This window comes from Crocuta crocuta, unplaced genomic scaffold, assembly GCF_008692635.1.
Source record: "Crocuta crocuta isolate KB4526 unplaced genomic scaffold, BGI_CrCroc_1.0 scaffold323, whole genome shotgun sequence".
Taxonomy (NCBI): domain Eukaryota; kingdom Metazoa; phylum Chordata; class Mammalia; order Carnivora; family Hyaenidae; genus Crocuta; species Crocuta crocuta.
Window position 1 is genome coordinate 751,561 of NW_027536465.1, and position 21,251 is coordinate 772,811.

Here is a 21,251-nt window from a genome sequence, read left to right on the forward strand (position 1 = left end):
TGCAAGGGCAGAGTATTATGGGCAGGAGACAAAATGTTCCCGAGGGGTAGGGGGGAGGAAGGGAGAGACAGGAGCCAGTGGGGCCTGGGTTTGACAGCAGGGGTTTGGCGTTTGCCTGTTTTCTTGGCCCCCCAGGTAGTTCTTTTCCTCCTGCTGGTGCGGGAGTCTTCCTCGCTGCTTTTGATCAGCCTCATATGTCAGAGCTGAAGAGGGTTTTTGTTTTGCATTTTTAGGGAGTTAAGAGTCTCTGTCAGATTGGGTCAAACTGGGTCAGAGCTGAAAAATTTCCACGGAGCTGGGACATAGGTATGACACTGGTTCAACGTCTTCTTGGCGTAGAGCTGCCCCGAATTTTAGCGTATGCTACCTTGGTCTCCTGTTAGGTGCGGAGCCCTTCTTTCGTTACCTCCTTGACGTCTAATGTCATCCTTGCAGCTGGCATTATTTTCCCCCTTTCTCGACAAGAAAGTGGGCTCAGAGGGGCCCACCTACTCCAGGTAACAGGTCATGAAGACGCTTATGTGGATTCTTATCCATGCCTATGATGTGTGTGTGTGTTTTTAAATGTTTACTTATTTTTGAGAGTGGAGAGGGGCACAGAGAGAGAGGGAGACACAGAGTCTGAAACAGGCTCCAGGCTCTGAGCCATCAGCACAGAGCCCGATGTGGGGCTCAAACTCGGGGATGATGAGATCGTGACCTAGGTCGAAGTTGAACACTTAACCAGCTGAACTACCCAGATGCCCACGTCTATGATATTTTATACCGAGCTACACCCCCCTAGGTGCTGGTGGATGTGGTCAAGTCTAAGACATGGCCCTGTCATTAAAGAACTTTTTCATTTATCTGGGGACACAAGATACACGCATCTGAAGCATTTAGGCTAACACAGTCGTGTGACACGAAGAGAAAGAATCCTATGTGTTTTTAGGGTTTGAGGATATGTCAGAGGCCAGTCATCTACTGTTTGCTTTGGCTCAGCTGCCTCCTGTGATCAGAACAGGATCCCACCCCCTGATGTTCCTTTGGCTTTATAGTGAAATGATGTCATATTTCCTCTTTGGAGAAAAAGATTACTCAGCCTACAGATAATCATCAGATGCTCTGGAGAAGTTCTTTGGAAGGAAGGCAGTTTGGCACAGTGATCTTCTGGATAAAAGTGAGCCTTAGTCACAACCCTTGTTGGACTGTGAGCTTCTTAAGGATTGAGGCAGGGTATTTCACATCTGTACGGACACAGCCAGGCCTGGAGTTGCTGTGAAGGAATATCCATGGTTGTCATTGTAGATTTTCCCCACATGGGGATAAAGGGCAGGCAGGTAGGTGGGGGAGGTGGGAGCTGTCTGACCCATTCTAGTAAAGGAAGTCCTCATTGCATCCTTGATAAATGTGGAAGTCTCAAGATTTCATTTCCCTCTGAACCTGAGTAGTTTAGATCCAGAGACCTTGGCAAAGAGCCTAGCTGGCGTGGAGTCCTCCTTGGCTGGCCCCTCACTCTCCAATGGTGTTTGTCCAGCTTGTCTCCCAACTTGGGGGTCCCATGAAGCTTGTTGCACAGCCTCTGGGGCAGAGTTTTCCATGATTTATTATCTACTTTCCTTTGTTGTCTGAGTGCTTCAAGTCTCTGTGGAGACTCTATCCCACAGGAGACCCCTTGGGTGCCAGAGCCGCATACATGGGGTATGAGTCATTTTATAGCCAATGACAACCCTTGCTTCCTTCTTTATTTGTTTGGCTCCTGGTGGATCTCTGCCCTTCTCTCCGTAGGTTCAGAGAAGCTGTGATCTTTGAATTTGGGGTCTACGGTGAGATCCAGCAACCTGCGTTGGCCACCAGCACCATGGTTCTGAGCAGGTTGGGCCTTTGTGTTCCATCCACCCAGAGAAGAGATGGGGAAGTACCTGGCGACAGGGGAGTTACTCGTTAGAGACCACTGAGCACCTGCAGAGAGGCTGTTTAGCATCCGGTCTATGCCAAAGCTGGAAACCACAAGCTCAGAGCCAGAGAGCATGCAGACGGCGGAAGAAGGTCCTCTCCCAAAAGGACGCCCAGTCTAGAGTAAGGATTCTTGACTTCACTATAACCCAATCCTTTCTTCTGAGTAGTCCCTATTTGTTACCTCATTTCTTCTTTCAAAAGTTCGTTTACCGAGTCACTGGTTTTAAACATCAACCCATTTTTCAAGTAAGGAAATAGAGGCGCACAGAATTCCTCTGGTTTGCTTAAGCTCACACAGTAGGGGCACCAGGAGACTTTTGGGGGGTTTTGGGTCCCCTTCATCTCCATCTGCCCCTTCAAGTCACCTCAAATTAACCTATAATCTAAACAAGATCAGCTTGCTTGCTATTTAAGCAGCTTCACGGCCAGCTCTGTGGTTCCGCTGAGACTCCCATCCCCTAGGCTTTCCCTTTATTGAAATTCTGCAGTAGTCAAATAGTCCATGAGCAACGGAAGCAAGATAATAAGGTCTTCCTAGAGCACACCGCTAAAGTTTTCAAAGAGCCTGCACATCCATTATCACGCTGATAGACATAATATCCCAGGAGACTGGAAGCATAGGTATTATTCCTATTTAAAGCTTAGGAGCTGGAAGCTCAGGAAGTTAGGTTCCTTCTGCTGTGCTGGGCTCCCCAGCTTGCCCCAGGTCTGTGGTCTCTTTTGGACATCCAATTGCAGAGACATTCCGTTTGTTTTCTCATGCCTTCATGTCCTGTTTGCTCCCATTATGGGGAGACTGTCTGTGAATAGCTTTGAGGAACAGGTCATACCGACTCAGTACAGAAGCTACCAGAATAATGTGAGAGGCTCTCAGTTAATTGATCAGATTAGACATTAGGAATGCTAATCCCTGGCAGGGGGGTATGTGGAAAGGGAGTGGGCTGTGGGGTCCGACTGGGCTGTATTTTCCTCCAGACTCTGCCACTTACTAGCTGGTTGAAGCAAGGCTATTGGGAGCCCCACACGTTAGATCCCTTTCTTCCCCTTCAAAGCTGCCTGGCGACAGAGGAATTCTAGGGTTTAGGGGAGTAGAGTTTGAAAAGAGACAATAGGGGCTCCTGGGTGGCTCAGGCAGTTAAGCATCTGACTTCAGCTCAGGTCATGATCTCTTGGTTTGTGGGTTCGAGCCCTACGTCGGGCTCTGTGCTGACAGTGTGGAGCTTGGAGCCTGCTTCAGATTCTGTGTCTCCCTCTCTTTCTCTGCCCCTGCCCTGCTCGCACTCTGTCTTTCTCTCTCTCTCAAAAATAAACAAACAGTAAAAAAAGAAGAGATGATCAAGTACAGTTTTTCCGGAAGTTTAAAATTAAGTGCAGGTGCTAAGAAAAGGAAATTATACATGAAATCCGTTCCACATGCACCCCCCACAGGCTAGTGAGAGGGGGTTAGTCCAGATCGGCAGGCCTCAGCCTTGCACACCTCCCCAGGCTTGGGGCCGATAGGCAGGAGGTTGCACAGACATCCACACCCACATTGGATGGCACTTCCTTCTGGAAGTACTGGCCAGCTTCCTGGCCTTCCCGTTGCCTTGAAACCAGTAGCTGAAGGTGGAAAGGAAGCAGCACTCGGGGTCAGCATGATGCTCGGAGTATGTACCTGTTCTTTTATTACATCACAATTTATCGCACGTAGACTATGCCCTGGTGACTTTTTTTGGCACTGGCAACACAGTCATGAACAAAGTCTGTCTTTAATGAGCTGTGTGTATGTGTGTGTGTGCAGGCGTGTGATGCTATAGATAAACAAATAAATGTCTAATAGGTGACAGCAAGGCTGTGACAAAAAACATCAAGGCAAGAAGCCAGTCGGAGAGTAATGGAGTTGTATTTCAGACAGGAGCTCAGAATGGGCTAAAATGGCCTTACGCAGAGAATTGAAGGAAGTGCAGGAGGGAGCCACACAGGCAGAGGAACAAAGGCAATAAGAGCAAAGGCCCTGTGCGTCACTTCACGCTGTTTCCTTCCATCTTTAGGCCAGCCCTGCAAACGTGCATTTCGTGTCCCCCAGGTGAAGATGTGAAAACAGAGACGCAGCAAGATTAAGTGACGTGCCCAAACTAGAGCTGGTCCCCGGTGTTGCCAGAGTCAAACTCAGCTCCTCTGATCTCAGAGGCAGCGCTGGGAACCCCGGAGGTGTGCACCTGACCACGTGAGATGTTGTGGGAGGAGCAGAGAGGTGGGCATGTGGTGAGCGAGAGCAAGGGGGAGCTGGGACCCAGAGGCTCGGTGGCAGCTCCGGGGTCTCTGGCTTTTCACGTCTGCCTCATGCACACCTAGGCATGGTGGCTGGTTTCTGACAGTTTTGTCAGTGACTTTGTTTTGCAGTTCCTTCACCGCTGGGGACAAATGTCCCAGAGGCCAGGCAGAGAGACACAGGGACACAGGGAGAAATCCGGTCTGTCTCACCAGGCTCGTCAGGTAGCTGTACAAGCAAACAGCTGTAGGAAAGAAGTGTCAGTTTCCCTGCATGAGCCTCACACTGTTTTCCCCTATTCATCAGGGAAAATCTTAGCCAAGGGAGCACCTTCTTTTGAAGACATCAAATCGGGCCAAGGGCCTGTGTGGCCTCTCTCTGTATTCAGTCACATTCAAGAACGTTCCCCGTGAGTGTCCCCTTCCCTGTCGGCTGCTTGCTTGCTCCTGATGTTGCACTTGGCTGGTTTTCTCCACCTGACGAGGATGCGCTAGGTCAATAGGGCCACAGAGCCTCACTGGGCCCCTCCGGCGGGCCTCTGAGCACAGAGAAGTTGACCTCACAGCTGGGGCAGGTGCCTGGGAGCAGGGGTGACCCTCAGTGACAGGCAGTGGCAGAGGGAGGTAGCACGGCCTGAGCAGGGAACACTGGGTCTTGTGCCAGGTCTGCGGCCATTTGCATCTCTGTCATGTTCTGGTTCTCTGATCTGATGTAAGCTACTTGCTGTCTCTGAGCCTGTTTTCATTAAGTACGTGAAACCCAAGAAAGTCATACCTCTATGAAGGCTGGGTCACGGGGTCGCAGTCTTGTTGTGGGTTTGGAACGAGATATTGACCTAAGCCCAGCAGAATGTGGCCCATGGAAGGGGCTTCTAAACATCCTCTTTGCCCTCCTTGGAGGGAGGGTCCTCTCCTACTAACACAGGGCCTGAACGCTCTGAGGAGGCTGGGCTCCTCCTGAAACTTGCCCAGAAAGCTTTCCTCAGTTAACCCATCTCTGGGGACTTACACGATTCCATGAGAAATCCATTCAGTTGGGTTGGACCTTGACCTCCGTCTAGGTTTTTCCGTGGCCTTTCAGTTAGGAGGTGGAGGACCTGGGCTATGAAGACACAAAGTAGTCTGACACCTGAATGTGGTCCTGCCCTCTCCCTCTCCTGGCTCCACGGGGACCCCACAGTTTCTCCTCACGGATTTGTCTTTCACACCTCTCCTCCCTGGCCCAACTCACTCTCTCCTGCTGAACCTGGTTTTGGCAGTCAAGGATTATCCTGTCCCTCAGGCTGCACACTGTATTCTGGTTGGGAAATTCTTTCATGATCTCACCTATCCCGTCTTCCTTCTGGGTCAGACTAACTGTCCCTGCTGTGTTCTCCCAGATGCATGGAAAGGAGCTCATCTTTGGTTGTTGTGGTGCTTGGAGAGTTCTCTGACTTTCCTGGATGACTCTGGGCTCTTCAAGGGCAGGGCTCATGAACCCTTATAGACTTGGTGCCCACTACAATGCTTGACACTCAAGGGGCTCCTTGAGGAGTGCTTGATTGGGGAAGACGCCAGATTCTAAGTCTGGGTAAATCACATCAGTACATTACAAATCAATAAGTTTCAAATGCTGTTGGCTTCAAAATTTGCCAAGGATTAGATAATTGTTAAGATTCTTTCTCCGTTTTTAATGAGTGAAGGAGAATGCATATATGTTAGTGATTCAAATAATGGATTATCCATTCAAGTATTTTACTTATTTAAACCTTTTGAACGGCTTTCTCAGTATAACGATTCAACCCATTTGACAGTTTGAGTTAGTGTCTTGGATCTCAAAGAATGCACTTGGGTCTCGGGCAGCAGAGGAAGAGCTGATCTCGACAATCATGTAGTTTAGATACTTGACTTTGGTTTGGAAATGAAGACTGGGCCCTGTTTTACTTTATTTTTAACTTTTTTCTTTTTAAAAATTTTTTATTTATTTATTTTAATATAATTTCTTGTCAAATTGGCTTCCATACAACACCCAGTGCTCATCCCAACAAGCGCCCTCCTCAATGCCCATCACCCACTTTCCCCTCTCCTCCACCCCCCATAAACCCTCAATTGATTTAAAAAATTTTTAAAGTTTATTTATTTATTTTGAGAGACACAGAGACAGCCTGAATGGGTGAGGGGTGGAGAGAGTCAGGGAGAGAACCCCAAGCAGGTTCCATACCATCAGCACAGAGCTCGTTATGGGGCTTGAACCCATGAATCCATGAGCCCAACTGTGAGATCATGACCTGAGCTATAACCCAGTCAGATGCTTAATCAACTGAGCCATCCAGGCACCCCATTTTACTTTATTTAAAAACAAAATTTTTAAAAGTTGATTTATTTATTTTGAAAGAGAAAGGCAAGGAGGGGTAGAGAGAAAGAGAGAGAGAGAGAATCCCAAGCAGACTCTGCACTGTCAGTGCAGAGCCTGATACAGGGCTTAAACTCATGAACCATGATATCATGACCTGAGCAGAATCAAGATTGGACTCTTAACCCACCGAGCCAGCCAGGTGCCTCCCCACCCATGTTACTTTATTAATTAGCGATTAGGGTGTGTGATGTGCGATGCAATGAAGCCTGTTTGTAACACGAGCCACACAGGCTCTACAGTACGTGTGTGGTGAGTATCTGCTAGGAAGGGCCTCCTTCCTAGGGGTAAGCACTACCCTTAAACTGCTACATTTTTTAAAAATTTCATGATGTTTCTATTAAACTGCTACATTATAAACCAGATTGCAAAGGGGAGAAACATTCAGCAATTGTGTACTGAAATTTCCCAGAGCCAGCAGAAGCATGAAGCCTCCTGGGCTGCAATGCAGTTATCTGGCCAGGAAGCCCGTGTTTATAGACCACTCGCTGTGGGGATGTTGAAGAATGGACTTAGGAATGCAGGAATCTGAAGACTTTGACCTTTTTCTGACGGAGTATCTCGATGTGCCTTCGTTGCCAGGAAATCATGGATTGTTAAAGCCAGAAGGAACCTGCTTAATTATTTTTCTAGGGTAAGGAACAAGGGTTTAAGACCTTGTCAGCCTGAATTCAAATCCCAGTTTAGACATTTAATTTTTATTTCCCATGCCCCCAGGATCATGACCTGAGCTGAAATCAAGAGTCGGATGCTCAACCAACTGAGCCACCCAGGTGCCCCCAAGGCATTTGTGAGTGTAGGCAAGACATGATACCTTTTCCTCCAGAGGGTCCAAGATATGGAATAATTCGCTGAAGCTTACGGAACCAGGACACCATTGTTTCAGTTATATATTGTTGCGAATCAAGCCACTCCCAAACGTTGTGGCTTAAAGTAGCAACAATTTCCTATTTAGCTCAGAAATCTGCAATGTGGGGAGGTCCCAGCAGGGAAGGCTGATGTCTGCTGGGCCAGCTCAGCTGGGGGCTGAAGATCTATTTCCCGGATGGCTCAGCCACCTGGCAGCACATTGGTGCAGTGAGAGCTCAGCCGGGGCTGAGGGAGGGAGAGTTTAGTCCCTTCCCATGTGGGCCTTTGTGCAGGCCGTTTGCTCGGGCTGCAGTGACTGGGTTCCAAGAAGCAGGGAGAGAAATCAATTTCTTAACATCTGAGCCTGGAAGTTGGCATAGCATCCCTTCTCGTATTCTGTCGTCAAGCAGCCACCAAGACCAGGTTCAAGGGAAGTGGCCATAGATCCCACTTTTTAATGAGAAGAATGTCAAAGAATTTGGGGCTGTGATTTAAAATTGTTATATAATGGAGACATCACATTCTTTCACTTAATCTAAAATGAGATAGAAATTCACCTTTAGTCTTATTCACCTCATTCATATCTTTCGTATTAGAAAAATATTGTTATTACTTGAGGAATTTTAATTTCAGTGTAGTTAGTATACAGTGTTATATTAGTTTCAGGTGATTTCAAGTGATTCAACACTTCCATACAACACTCAGTGCTTATCACAAGTGCGCTTCTTGATTCCTGCCACCTATTTAACCCATCCCCCACCCTCCTATAACTCTCAGTTGTTCTCTATAGTTAAGAGTCTGTCTTTCCCCGCCTCCCCTGTTCATTTACTTGTTTCTTAAATTCCACATATGTGTGAAATCTTACGGTATTTGTCTCTGACTTATTTCGCTCAGCATTATACTCTCTAGATCCATTCATATTGTAACGGCAAGATTTCATCCTTTTTTTTTTTTTAGCTGAGTAATGTTCCATTGTCCACACACACACACACACACACACACACCCACACCCCACATCTTCTTTATCCATTCATCTATCCATGGACACTTGAGCTGTTTCTATAATTTGACTCTTGTAGGTAATGCTGCAGTAAACATAGAGGTGAATGTATTCCTTCAAAGTAGTATTTTCATTGTATTTGGGTAAATACCCAGTAGTGGAATCATTGGATCATAAGGTAGTTCTATTTTTAATCTTTTGAGGACTCTGCATACTGTTTTCCGCAGTGGCTGTACAAGTTTGCATTCCAACACATCTTTTTTTATTACCTTCTTTTAAAAAGGGAATTTCCAGTGATCTGCCCAGGATCTCATATCTCAAGTTGATGTTAGAACTTGGATTCAAACTCAATTCTATTGATTCTATCTCTTAATAGCTCTGTTCGCTCTCCATGCCTAGAGCCCATGGCCATCATCACCCCACGCTACCCCCGCGAAACCTCCTCACGTGGCCTTTCTTCTCCCCACAGCCTTGTTCCTCTCCAAATCTACCTTGGCGCAGCGCACATGGTCCTTATGAAGGGCAGGAAGCTCTCCTTGCTCCTCTGCTCAAGCTCCTCATTGCTGTCTGTTGTCCTCAGACTGAAGCTCAGCTCTGTCCTTTCCCTTAACTCGGCTCCCCACTCTCCACAATGTCCTCGCCTCCTCCCCAGTCTCAACAAGAGCTGTCTTCTTTCCATGTTCTACTCTCGGAGGAGTCTACACTTAACTTTTCCTCTACTATGTATTGACCCAAACATGGGTCAATAGAGGGATTATCTGTTTTATTTTTTTTATTAAAAAATTTTATTGAATCATTTTTATTTATTATTGAGACACAGAGAGAGACAGAGCATGAGCACGGGAGGGGCAGAGAGAGGGGGAGACACAGAATCTGAAGGAGGCTCCAGGCTCTGAGCTGGCAGCACAGAGCCTGATGCAGGGCTAGAGCCCACAAACCACGAGATTATGACCTGAGCCGAAGTTGGATTCTTAACCGACTGAGCCACCCAGACACCCCAGGGATTATCTGTTTTAAAGTTTCACCAGTCTATTAGTTAAATTCTTTTGTATTTAACTTTTAAAATTTTTATTATTATTGTTATTATTTTAAATTTATTTCTTTATATTGAGAGAGAGAGAGAGGGAGAGAGAAAATCCTAAGTGTGTTCCTGATTCCAGCACAGAGCCTGATGTAGGGCTTGATACCATGAACCATGAGACCATGGCCTGAACAGAAACCAAGAGTTGGATGCTCAGCTGACTGAGCCACCCCAGCACCCCTATTTTAATTTTTTTAAGATTCCCTAAATTCTTTTGCATTTAAAGCCACTCACTTATCCTTATCTTCCAGGTTCCAGCTGAGACAACACTTCCTCCAGGAAGCATTCTCTGATTCCTCCAAACTGGACAAGCTTCCCCGCTATTTCCTGCCATAATATCTGCATCCACATCCAGCACTTTAAATTTTGTACTGAAATCATCTGTTTTCCAGAGTTCTTCACAGACTCTACATTCTTTGCGGGCAGGGACAGTATCTTGATTTTGCTTTCCTCTTTTGAAATGCAGGATGTCTCAGTGCCTTATCCTCACTGGTTCTACTTGAGTTGTCATTGTCTCTGAGGCTATGAATGTCCTGACTCTCAGTTCCACCTATGCAGCCATATGCCCCAAACTGGACCCATGTAACAGAGTTTGTCATGGGGGGCTTTGCCGGGGTGCATGAAGCACGACCCCTCTTCTTTACATTCTTTCTCATCATGTACCTGTTCACCTTGGTGGAGAACTTGGCCATCATCTTGGTGGTGGCTTCAGACCGCCGACTACGTAGGCCCATGTATTTCTTCCTGACACACTTGTCCTGCCTTGAAATCTGGTACACTTCGGTGACAGTGCCCAAGATGCTGGCTGGTTTTATTGGGGTAGGTGGGGGCAAGAACATCTCTTACACTGGCTGCCTGTCCCAGCTCTTCATCTTTACCTTTCTGGGGGCAACGGAGTGTTTCCTACTGGCTGCAATGGCCTATGACCGCTATGTGGCCATTTGTATGCCTCTCCGATATGCGGCCTTGGTGTCGTGGGGCACCTGCGTCCGTCTGGCAGCTGCTTGTTGGCTGCTGGGCCTCCTCACACCTGTTTTGCCTATCTACCTCATGTCCCAGCTGACATTTTGTGGCCCCAATGTCATCGACCACTTCTTCTGCGATGCCTCACCCCTGCTAGCCTTGTCCTGCTCAGATGTCACCCTGAAGGAGACCACAGACTTTCTAGTTTCTCTGGCAGTGCTCCTGGCCTCCTCCACAGTCATTTCTGTGTCCTATGGCAACATTGTCTGGACATTGCTGCACATCCATTCAGCTGCGGAGCGCAGGAAGGCCTTCTCCACTTGTGCAGCTCACCTGACCGTGGTGAGCCTTTTCTATGGTACTCTTTTCTTCATGTATGTCCGGACCAAAGTGGCCTCCTCCATCAACTTCAATAAGGTGGTGTCCGTCTTCTACTCCATTGTCACACCAATGCTCAATCCCCTCATCTATAGTCTTCGGAACAAGGAGGTGAAGGGAGCTCTGGGCCGAGCTTTTTCCCTCAGGTCCTGGAAAGGTCAGTGACGGGGAAGGTGAGGACTTAATTTTCTTGTGTTGGCTCTTCAGAAGGAGGGTGGTGAGGACCAAGGGACAGAGTAGTGACCTGGGTAGTCAGGAGGTATGGATTATGTATTAAAGTAAAATGTTAATCTGCCATAACAAGAGACACCTAACTATAATGGGGCTTAAAGAAGGAAAGAGATTTGTTCTTTCCTGCAAGAGTCCAAGGTGAATGCTCCAGGTTGGCAGGTGGCTCTGCTCAACAGGTAAAGATGGAAGTTCCCTCATCCTATACGTTCAACATCCCTTAGGATGTTGGCAAACTAAGGGCTGAGGGCCAAATTCAGCTCAACACTTGTTTTTAATGATCTGTAAGCTAAGAATGGTTTTTATACTTTTAAATGGTTGTAAACAAATCAAAAGTAGACTAATATTTCATGACACATGATCATTTTATTTTTTAATTTTTAATTTTAGAGAGAGAGCAAGGGAGGGGCAGAGGTAGAGAGAGAGAGACATACAGAGAGAAAATTCCAAGCAGGCTCCATGCTCAGCTCAATCTTACGACCGTAAGATGATGACCTGAGCTGAAATCAAGAGTCAGACACTCAGCTGACTCAGGCACCCAGGTGCCCCGACACATAATCATTTTCTAAAATTAAAATTTCAGTGTCCATAAGTCAAGTTTTATAGAATACGCTCACACTATATGTGTTGTCTATGGTTCCTTTTGTGCTACAATGACAGAGTTGAGTACTTGTGATAAAGACCATATGCCAACCCTCCATCTAGGGCCTTCTTGTTATTTACATGGTCAGCACAAGGCTCTAGTGGGCAAGAAGGGTGAGGATAGATCAAGGAGGAAACAAACCCCATATCTTAAAGTTTCTCCACTAGATGTAAGAAACCATCATTTCTACTCACCTCTGTTGGTGAGAAATTAGCCATAACTCACACCTATTCACCAAGGTGCTAAAAATAGTGTATATGTAGGTAGCCAGGTACCCAGCCCCAATTTAATTATTGTGGAGAAAAAAGAGAACAAAGTTTGGCAGACACCTAGTGGTTTCCACCACAAAGTCCCAGAATCATGGTTGATTTTCTATGTGATCCTTAATTTCTTTGTAGCTACATTGTCTTCTTTGAAATACAGGCCCATCTGACTTTTATACCACCCTGTACTTTGAAAATGGATTTAAGAAGATCTGTATGGTAATGTCAGCTCACTTGAAGTAAGGCTTAAAAGACTATAGTAATTCAAGTAGTTCCCTAAACGTAGATAGTTGTATCTTAAAGACATTTAAAATCATCATTTGAATATAGATTCCAGAAACTATAGTCTATGGAAGGGGAAAATGCTGAGGCTGGGTCAAGGGAAGGACAGATTCTTCTGTGATGGTTTCTCAACTGGCCAAGAACAAGCAGATTACGTGACGTTGCCCATAGCAACAGTGTCTACACTCCCTGTCCAACCCAGTATCTTAGCTGTTGCACTTTTAATGGTTAGCAGAGAAGGCACAAATCATACGTTTTGAAAACCGTTTCATTTATTGACTATTATATCAGTAATGTGCTTTAGATTCTTTTGGATGATGGCAGGATGCAAAAACAGTGCAAAGATGAGAACCCTGCAGGATCAAAATTAAGAATTCATATGAATGAAATAGGAGTAGAACTTTCACACACCTGACCTGAGTAGATTTGAACACAAAATGCATTTGACTTTTAGGTTTCTGGCTGAAGGAAACAAACAGAACATACTGGGTATATAAGAATTCTCCAGAGAAACAGAACCAAGAGGACCTATCATCTATCTATCTATCTATCTATCTATCTATCTATCTATCTATCTAAATATCTATCATAAACCCACCTACCTTTTATAATGATATAACTCTCTATCTATTTAGATAGATTGAGAGATGGCTATAAGAAAAAATTTATTATAGGTATTGGCTGGGACAATATGGAGGCTGGGAGGTTCCATGATCTGTCATTTGATAGCTGGAGAGGCAAGGAAATCAGTGGTGTAATTCAGTCTGAGCCTGAAGGTTTGAGAACTGGAGGAGCCTATGGTGTAGGTCCTGGTCTGACACCGAAGGCCCGAGAACCAGGGGTGCTAATGTCCAAGGGCAGGAGAAGATGGATGTCCCAGCACAGGCCAAGAGAGCAAATTCTGCCTTCTTCCCCTTTTTTGTTCATTCAGGCACTCAATGGACTGGATTATGCCCACCAATATTGGTGAGGGCACTCTTATTATTATTATTTTTTAAATTATTTATTTAAATTCAAGTTAGTGTGTAGTATTGGTTTCTGGAGTAGAACCCAGTGATTCATCACTTACATATGACAACCAGTGAGAGCAATCTTCTTTATTTGGTCTGCTTATTTAAATGCTGATCTCTTCAGAAAAACACCCTCACAGACACACCCAAAATAACATTTTAAAGGCTGTACATCACTTAGCCCAGTGAAGCTGACACATAGAATTAACCATCATACCAGGTCATGACATTCTCCTTTATGGTTCCAGAAAGAACTCAAATTCAAACCCAGGGAATACCTTCTGGATTTTGACTCTAAGAACAACTCTATGGGAAGTGTCAGTAAACGCTTCCAATTCTGAGCTTGTGGAAGAAAGAGTCTATATTTTTTGAGATACATTACTTAAAATGGTAAAAACTCAGAGATACACTTTTAGAGAGGATCCTACACATGTAAAAGTGCATCTTGCTTTAATAAAACTTGATATAAGAAAATAAACTGATAATATGGTATTATGTGTCCACTATACTTCAATTAAAAAAAAAGATGGAAAAAAAAGGCCTTTGTGAGTGTGATTATTTACACTGTAGAACAATCACTCCCTTAAAAAAAAAAAAGCCCCAATCTGGAGTGTTTGTGAGGTACATGATATGCGTAGGTATTAACAGCTGAGGTTTTTATTTTTAATTAATTAATTAATTAGTTACCTTCTGACTTCATTTTCATATTATAACCAACACAATATTACATTAGTTTAAGAGGTACAAAATGGCGATTCGATATTTTTGCACATTATGAAATAATCACCTTGATAAGTCTAGTTACCATCAGTCGCTAAGTGAAGTTAGTACAATGTTAATAACTGTACTCCTTATGCTGTCTGTACATTACAACATGGTGACTTACTTTAAACAGGAAGTTTGTGACAGTGAATGTTTTTATTTGTATATTTTTAAGTTTATTTATTTTGAGAGAGACAGAGACAGCACGAGTGGGGGAGAAGAAGAGAGGGAGGCAGAGAATCCCAAGCAGCCTCCAAATTGTCAGCGTGGAGCCTGATGTAGGGCTCAAACCCATAAAACCATAAGATCATGACCTGAGTCGAAACTAAGAGTCAGATGCTTAACCAACTGAGCCACCCAGGTGCCTCTATTTTTTTAGTTTTTAATTAATTAAAATTTTTTTCATGTTTATTGATTTTGAGAGAGAGAATGAACACGTGTGTGTGAGTGGAGGAGGGGCAGAGAAGAGACAGAAAGAGAGAATCCCAGGCAGGCTCCTTGCTGTCAGCACAAAGCCCCAACAGAGCGCCCAGTGCAGAGCCCAAAGCTGGACTTGATCTGCAGAGCCCAACATGGGGCTCGATCTCATCACCTGTGAGCTCATGACTTGAGCCAAGATCAACAGCTGGTCGCTTAACCAACTGAGCCACGCAGGCACTCTGACAGTTTTTAAAGCCATTAGTAATGGTAGGTCATTCTGCAATGAAGATATATATGAAATCATGACAGGAAAAATATATTTCCTTATAAAGGGAATTTCTGAGAATATAATTTATCCTTTGGGGGTATATTTGTTCCTTGAGTGAAACATAGGCAGGTGAAGTGTTAACAGTACTTAGACATTACTTTACTGGAATCCAGAGAATGTCACAATGAATAATTAGAAATAAGACTTATTAAGACAGAATTCTGTAAGGAGCACTGCTCATCTTGTTCTGTCCATTCTGGGTACCAAGATATTGACTGAATTGTTAGGGACTGTCTGGGAGCCATCCAGGAGAAGGTCCTTTGACTTACAACTTGGTGTGAATGACTGGATCTACATACTGAAATCAGAAATCTACAGTTTGCAGTGTACCATTATGTATCCATTTTGAAGGCTTTGATGCAGGTATATGTACCTAAGGCCCAACTGGACCCCCTTCTATGATTCCATATTCTTCTTACCCTTGGCACCTGTCTTTGGTTGGTCTCTCACTTTTCAGTTTTCACACGTGAAGTCCTTATAAATTGATTTCTTTTTTTCTTAGAGTTTATTTGTTGTGAGAGAGAGAACAGGGGAGGGGCAGAGAGAGAGGGAGAGAAAATCCCAAGCAGGTATTTTTGGGGCTCAAATGCACAAATCTTGCACTCATGACCTGAGCTGAAACCAAAAGTCAGATGCTTAACTGACTGAGCTACCCAGACATTCTCTTAGCAGTTTATCTCTAAGCTATGTTTGTCAAAACACCGGCTTTGGCTGTGAAATGCTACCGCCTTCTGTTTCTCTAAATTGAGTCTTCTCTCTCTATATCCTTGTTTTCATTGGCAGCTTCATTGTCATTGGCCTAAATATCATCCTTGGCCATCCATGGCAAGATGAGAGCATTTTATTTTATTTATTTTAAAAATTTTAAATTATATTACAACTATATTTAAATAAACTATATTTAAAATTATATTAAAACTATGTTTACGTAGGCTCCACACCCAATGTGGGGCTTGAACTCACAACTCTGGGATCAGGAGCCAGATGCTTTGCTGACTAAGCCAGCCAGCCACCCCACAATAGGAGTATTTTAAACCCCTTTTGGCAGGAACTTAAAATGGATCTCATCACCCAGAAACGTGGATGCTTCAGTACCTTGAAACGGTGTGTGTAGCACCATTCAGCTCCGTCCCCCCCAGAGAGCAGTCCAGGAGCACTAAAACTTAGTTAACTCATGCCCAGTGTTTTGTCAGCTTCGTTACCAACCTCCCCCTCTCTTGGAAGTGGAAGGGCTTTATTTAGAGCAGACTTCGCTCTAGTGGTGGCTCAGCCGGGTCTGTGACAGTCCCCTGTCTCCACCTACCCAAAGGCAAGCAGCTAACTGGAGCAGGTGCGAGTTGTTTAACTCTTGAAGAACAGTTTCACCACAGATATATTTAGTTTATGCCAATCAGGTTAGTTTGCAAATGTCAGACCACAGGCTTTGTGATGGCTCTGCTTTAGCTCACTCAGAAGACAAGCACACATTTTGCCCATTTCCATGTCCCATGTTGCTTCAAGGTGCATGCACGTGCTTAGTAGATACTTGTGTTGTACACACGTGCACGCGTGCATGCACACATAGACACACACACACACACACACACACACACACTTGTTGAATTAGGCCCCTGGAACCCAGTGAGACCATAGAAGGGAGTTTTAGCAACCACCTTGGCTGGGGGGCAATGCTGGGCCTAGATATTGAGAGATTCCAAGGATTCTTCAGCACGCTGAGGCTGTGGAGAGCATGGCCCAGTGCCCGGACTCTGGAGCTCGGCTGCCTGGTGTGATTCATGACACTCCGCAAACCAGCTGTTTCTCCTTGGATATGTTATTCTACCTCTCTGTTTTCTCATCCATAACCAGGGGGCCTACCTCATAGGGTCGCCATGAAGATGAAATGTACTGATACATATAAAGAGCTTGCAACATTACTTGGCATAGAAAATCACTTGACAAGTGCTAAATATTATTACTCTTACAGCCTTTAAAAACCTCACACTACGCAGCAGTACCAATGGAATGACCTAAAACCCATCTTAAAGAAGCTGTATGTCATTTGAAAGCATTTTTTAGTATCAAGAGGATTTTTCCTTCCACCCTGACTTTGTTTCTAAAATTTTCCTTCGGTGTTTGTAGGGGTGTGCTGCCGAGTGTACAACAGCTAGGAAAAAGCCAGGGTTTTTAGGGTTTGCTGCTTTCCGCGGTGAGCAAGCCACTTGCACAATTCCTGAAAGTTTTTTTTTTTAATGTTTTTATTTATTTCTAGGAGAGAGAGAGAGAGAGAGAGAGACAGCGTGAGCAGGGGAGGGTCAGAGAGAGAGGGAGTCACAGACTGAAACAGGCTCCAGGCTCTGAGCTGGCAGCACAGAGCCCGACGCGGGGCTCGAACCCACGAACCACGAGATCATGACCTAAGCGAAAGTCGGACGCTTAACCGACTAAGCCACCCAGGTGCCCCTACTATTTTAATTCATCATATAAGTAGTATTAAGTCACGTTAATCCATCTGTGTCTGTCTTTTACTTTCGTTTTTAAAAAGTTTTTAATTTCTTTAAGTTTATTTCTTTTGAGAGAGACAGATAGAGAGTGTGTGGGGGAGGGGCACAGAGAGAGAGAGAGAGAGAGAGAGAGGGAATCCCAAGCAGGTTCTGCACTGTCAGTGCAAAGCCCAATGCAGGGCTTGAACCCACAAACCGTGAGACCATGACCTGAGCTGAAACCAAGAGTCAAATGCTTAACCGACGGAGCCACCCAGGAGCCCCTGTCTCTTATTTTTAAATATTATCTCAGCATATCTCATCATGTTACACCCAGGTCTTTCCAAAGCCTCTATGCTCATAAGGAGGGCAGCAATGGGGTGGGGGTGGCAGATGGAGGCTCAGTGGGTTAAGCATCTGACTCGGCTCAGGTCATGATCTCACGGTTCTTCGTGAGTTGGAGCCACACATGGAGCTCTCTATTCTCTTCTGTCAGTCTGTCAGCGCAGAGCCCGCTTTAGGTCTTCTGTCTTCTCTTTGTCCCTCCCCAGCTTGTGCTCCCCCCCAAATAAGTAAATATTCTTTAAAAACAGGGGCAGCAGTGGACTAAATAACATATTGTAGGAAGGCAGTGGGAGAAGCAGAGAAATAAGATGTTTTCATGCATTGTATAATTCTTAACATTGCTTGAGAAACAAAGGTTCAAGGGAATTAAAAACTAGAAGAATCACGAGAAAAATAGAAACAAGCTACAGAACTTCCAAAGCACTAGAAGAAAAAGAAAGGCGCAAAAAATTAGGAAATTTCAAGAAAGGACAAGAGAAAAAAGCATAATAAATAGAAAACTATCATAATAGAAGTGATGCCTTCTAACTAAATAACCAATAAAAATGTTTTCTGTCATTTCTAGTATTGTGTCCTTAAATTTTTTTTTATGTAAAGTTATGACAAAGCCTAAGAAATAGAAAATTACATAAGAGGGTGGAAAAATGTCAAACACACTGGCCATCAGAGCAAATGTAAAAGGTTCACTGACTGCAGTTGAGAAGAGTGTGGTATGTTTTTTGTTTGGCATCTAGACAAACCCTACAGCCTCCTGCATCCTCGCTGCAAAAGCGATTTATTTTTATGCCTTTGTAAGAATTTTCACATAAATAAAAAAACTAGAGAAAGCAATCCTCAATCAGCTAAGTGTCCTGATTACTGACTGAGAGGCCAAGGTCACTCTCACAGAACATATCCATTTGGAACCTTGAGGCTACATTGTTCTGCCCCCGACTGCTCCTGTGTTCGACACCTTCAAGAGCCAGTGGGCACTCTGGTGTTATGGCTCTCTGGGCTCATGCTTGTCTTCTTGCCCAGAGTGTGGGCGCATCCACGGTCAGAACCATGGCCTCATATGTGCCTCATGGTACGTGTGGTCACGGCACCACCCTCTATGCCATGAGTAGTGTGTTCAGTAAAAATCTGGAAATAACGGGGGCGCCTGGGTGGCCCAGTTGGTTGAGCGTCCGACTTCGGCTCAGGTCAGATCTCACGACCTGGTTCGTGGGTTCAAGCCCCGCGTTGGGCTCTGTGCTGACTGCCAGCTCAGAGCCTGGAGCCTGTTTCGGATTCTGTGTCTCCCTCTCTCTCTGACCCTCCCCTGCTCACGCTGTGTCTCTCTCTCTCAGAAAGAAATAAAACATTAAAAGAAAATTGGAAATAACGATCAGCCTATAATAGGTAGCATTTTTGTTTAGTTCAGGTTACCTCCTACTAATAATACCTACTTCCAATAATAATGCTTACTTCCCAAAGTGCTGAGGATTAAATAAGATAATGAAGATAATGATAATAATACTAATAACAGGAAATACTGATATAGAACTTAGTGTAAGTCAGGATTTTCCCGAGTGTTTTACATATATTTACTCACTTAATCCTCCTAAGGGTTTGATACATGTAAAGTATCTAAAAAGCGGTTTCCACTAAGGAATTATTCAAGAAAGGATAGATACAGTTATTATTAGGTCATCATTAGCCAATGATGCAAGGAGAAGAAAGAATGTGATAAACTCATTTATACTACAGTGTGAATGGCTGACAATAGCCATACATCACTGAAGAACAGGTACTGAGAGTTAAGTGTCTGCATCTCACTGGATGATTTTTCAGTTGAGGCATTTGAGGTCTCAGTAGAATCTGGGAGAGAAGGTATGCAATATTTCTTGGGATGTCTTTTCAAGCTCACAAGTAATAGTCATGGAACTGATTTCCAGTCCTGGTGGGGAAAAATAAGGATTTTCCAACTGGAAAACAATTCAGTAAACATTGCTTCCCTGCCTAACAGATTTGATACACATGAAAGATGAAATAGAAGTCAGGTCCAGGCAGACGTTTCATAGAAACATCATGAAATCCAGCAGTGTGGTCAGCCACTTGTCCAACTTTCCAGCTTTCTGAGAAGGGTGGGGAGGAGGGATGAGGTCATCCTGGCCTGGGCTGTATATCTTGAGTGCGATCATCAGCCCTCAGACCATGGGCTGTTAGAGTACATGTGTCACAGGCTGTTTAACTAACCAACCAAAAATTATGGGAGTTTGGCTTAAGGTGTTTTATTCTACAACAAAAGTTTGTTAGAAGAAAATAAAACCTACAATAGCCAAGACATGGAAACAACCTCAGTGTCCACTGATGGATGGATGGCTAAAGGAGCTGTAATGGAATATTATTCAGCCACGAAAAACGAGGAAATCTTGCCATTGAGACAACATGGATGGGCCTTGAGGGCATTCTGCAGAGTGAAATAAGCCAGACAGAGAAAGACACATACTGTAATGATCTCACTTCTATGTGGAATCGAAAACAAATAGAAGACAAACCCTAATGAACTCATGGAAAAGAGATCATATTTGAGGTTGTAGGGGAGGGGGAATTATAGAAAGGTGTCAAAAGGTAGAAACTTCCAGTTCTAAGGCAGGTAAGTACTGGGGATGCATGAATAGCGTGATGACTGTAACTGATACTGCTCTACGGCACATGGGAAACTTGTCAAGACACTAAACCCTAAGAATTCTCATTACAAGGAAAAAGAATATTTTTTTCTTCCTTTTCTTTCTCCTTTCAGCATATTTATAGGAGTTGATGGGTGCTAGCTGAACTTCTTATCATCGTGTCACAGTATATGTAAGTCACATCATCATGCTGTGTGCCATGAACTGACACAGTGATGTATGCCAATTATATCTCAATAAAACTGAAGAAAAGAAAAAGGAACCCACTGATTAAAGAGGGCTGGCACCCGCACACTGACACGTGTAGACCATGCCATTTCTTTGCCGTGTTGTTGCGAACCAGAGAAAGGAGCATGATGGATCAGCAACCAGTTTGTGGACCAGCACTAGGGAACCACCCACCCAGTCCAGCACCTGCTCCTCCGTTTTGTGGAAGAGGAATCCAGGCCCAGGGTCACGGCTTGTGATGTCTCTGCCCAGTTGCAGCTCTGTCGTGGGCACCCAGCCAGAGCATGCTCATGGTTTCCTCCCTGCACATGAGTCCTCACCTGAGGGGCTCTGCATACAGACAGCAGCTCGGCCGTGGGCTCCGGCCCTGGGACGCTCACACCGCCAACCACCCCCAGGGGCAGCTGCTGGGGGCCACAGCGGAAGTCGGGTGTGGGCTGGGGCTCATTGGACAGCAGGGCCAGGGTGCTCCCCAGCACCCGAGACCCCGAGATACAGGAATCACGGATCTGCAGTCCCACGGGGATGTTGGGCAGGAGGGCAGGTCCTCTTTAGCCTCGGACGCAGCAAGGAGAGGGCCCAGGACGTTCAGGGAAAAGCAGGTGTTGAACCTCTGCCAGCGTGAAGTGGAGAGGAGTTAGGACTGATCAGCGGCATCTGCTGAGCCACACAAAACAGCCACAGAGACTGTCTCCTCGGAAGGAGCAAGAGCAAGAAGGCAAGTGGGACTGAATGTCCATGCCTGCTTGCTGGAAGAAGCTTTGGGGGGACTGGGGAT

The 21,251-nt window shown here is 45.0% G+C and overlaps 1 protein-coding gene across 10 annotated transcripts in view; it reads left to right on the forward strand.

The window, feature by feature from the left end:
* Positions 1-20,503, forward strand: part of OR6Q1 (olfactory receptor family 6 subfamily Q member 1) — a 73,609-nt gene extending 53,106 nt beyond the window's left edge. For 2 of the 10 annotated variants that reach the window (XM_077748916.1, XM_077748922.1), the window contains 2 exons: positions 1,768-2,058; positions 9,762-13,394. In XM_077748916.1, coding sequence (XP_077605042.1) covers positions 10,063-11,016 — 954 coding nt within the window. In that variant the 5' untranslated portion in view covers positions 1,768-2,058; positions 9,762-10,062 and the 3' untranslated portion in view covers positions 11,017-13,394. The other 8 variants (XM_077748917.1, XM_077748920.1, XM_077748914.1 and 5 more) reach the window with 8 other exon arrangements.
* Positions 20,504-21,251: the final 748 nt, after the last annotated feature.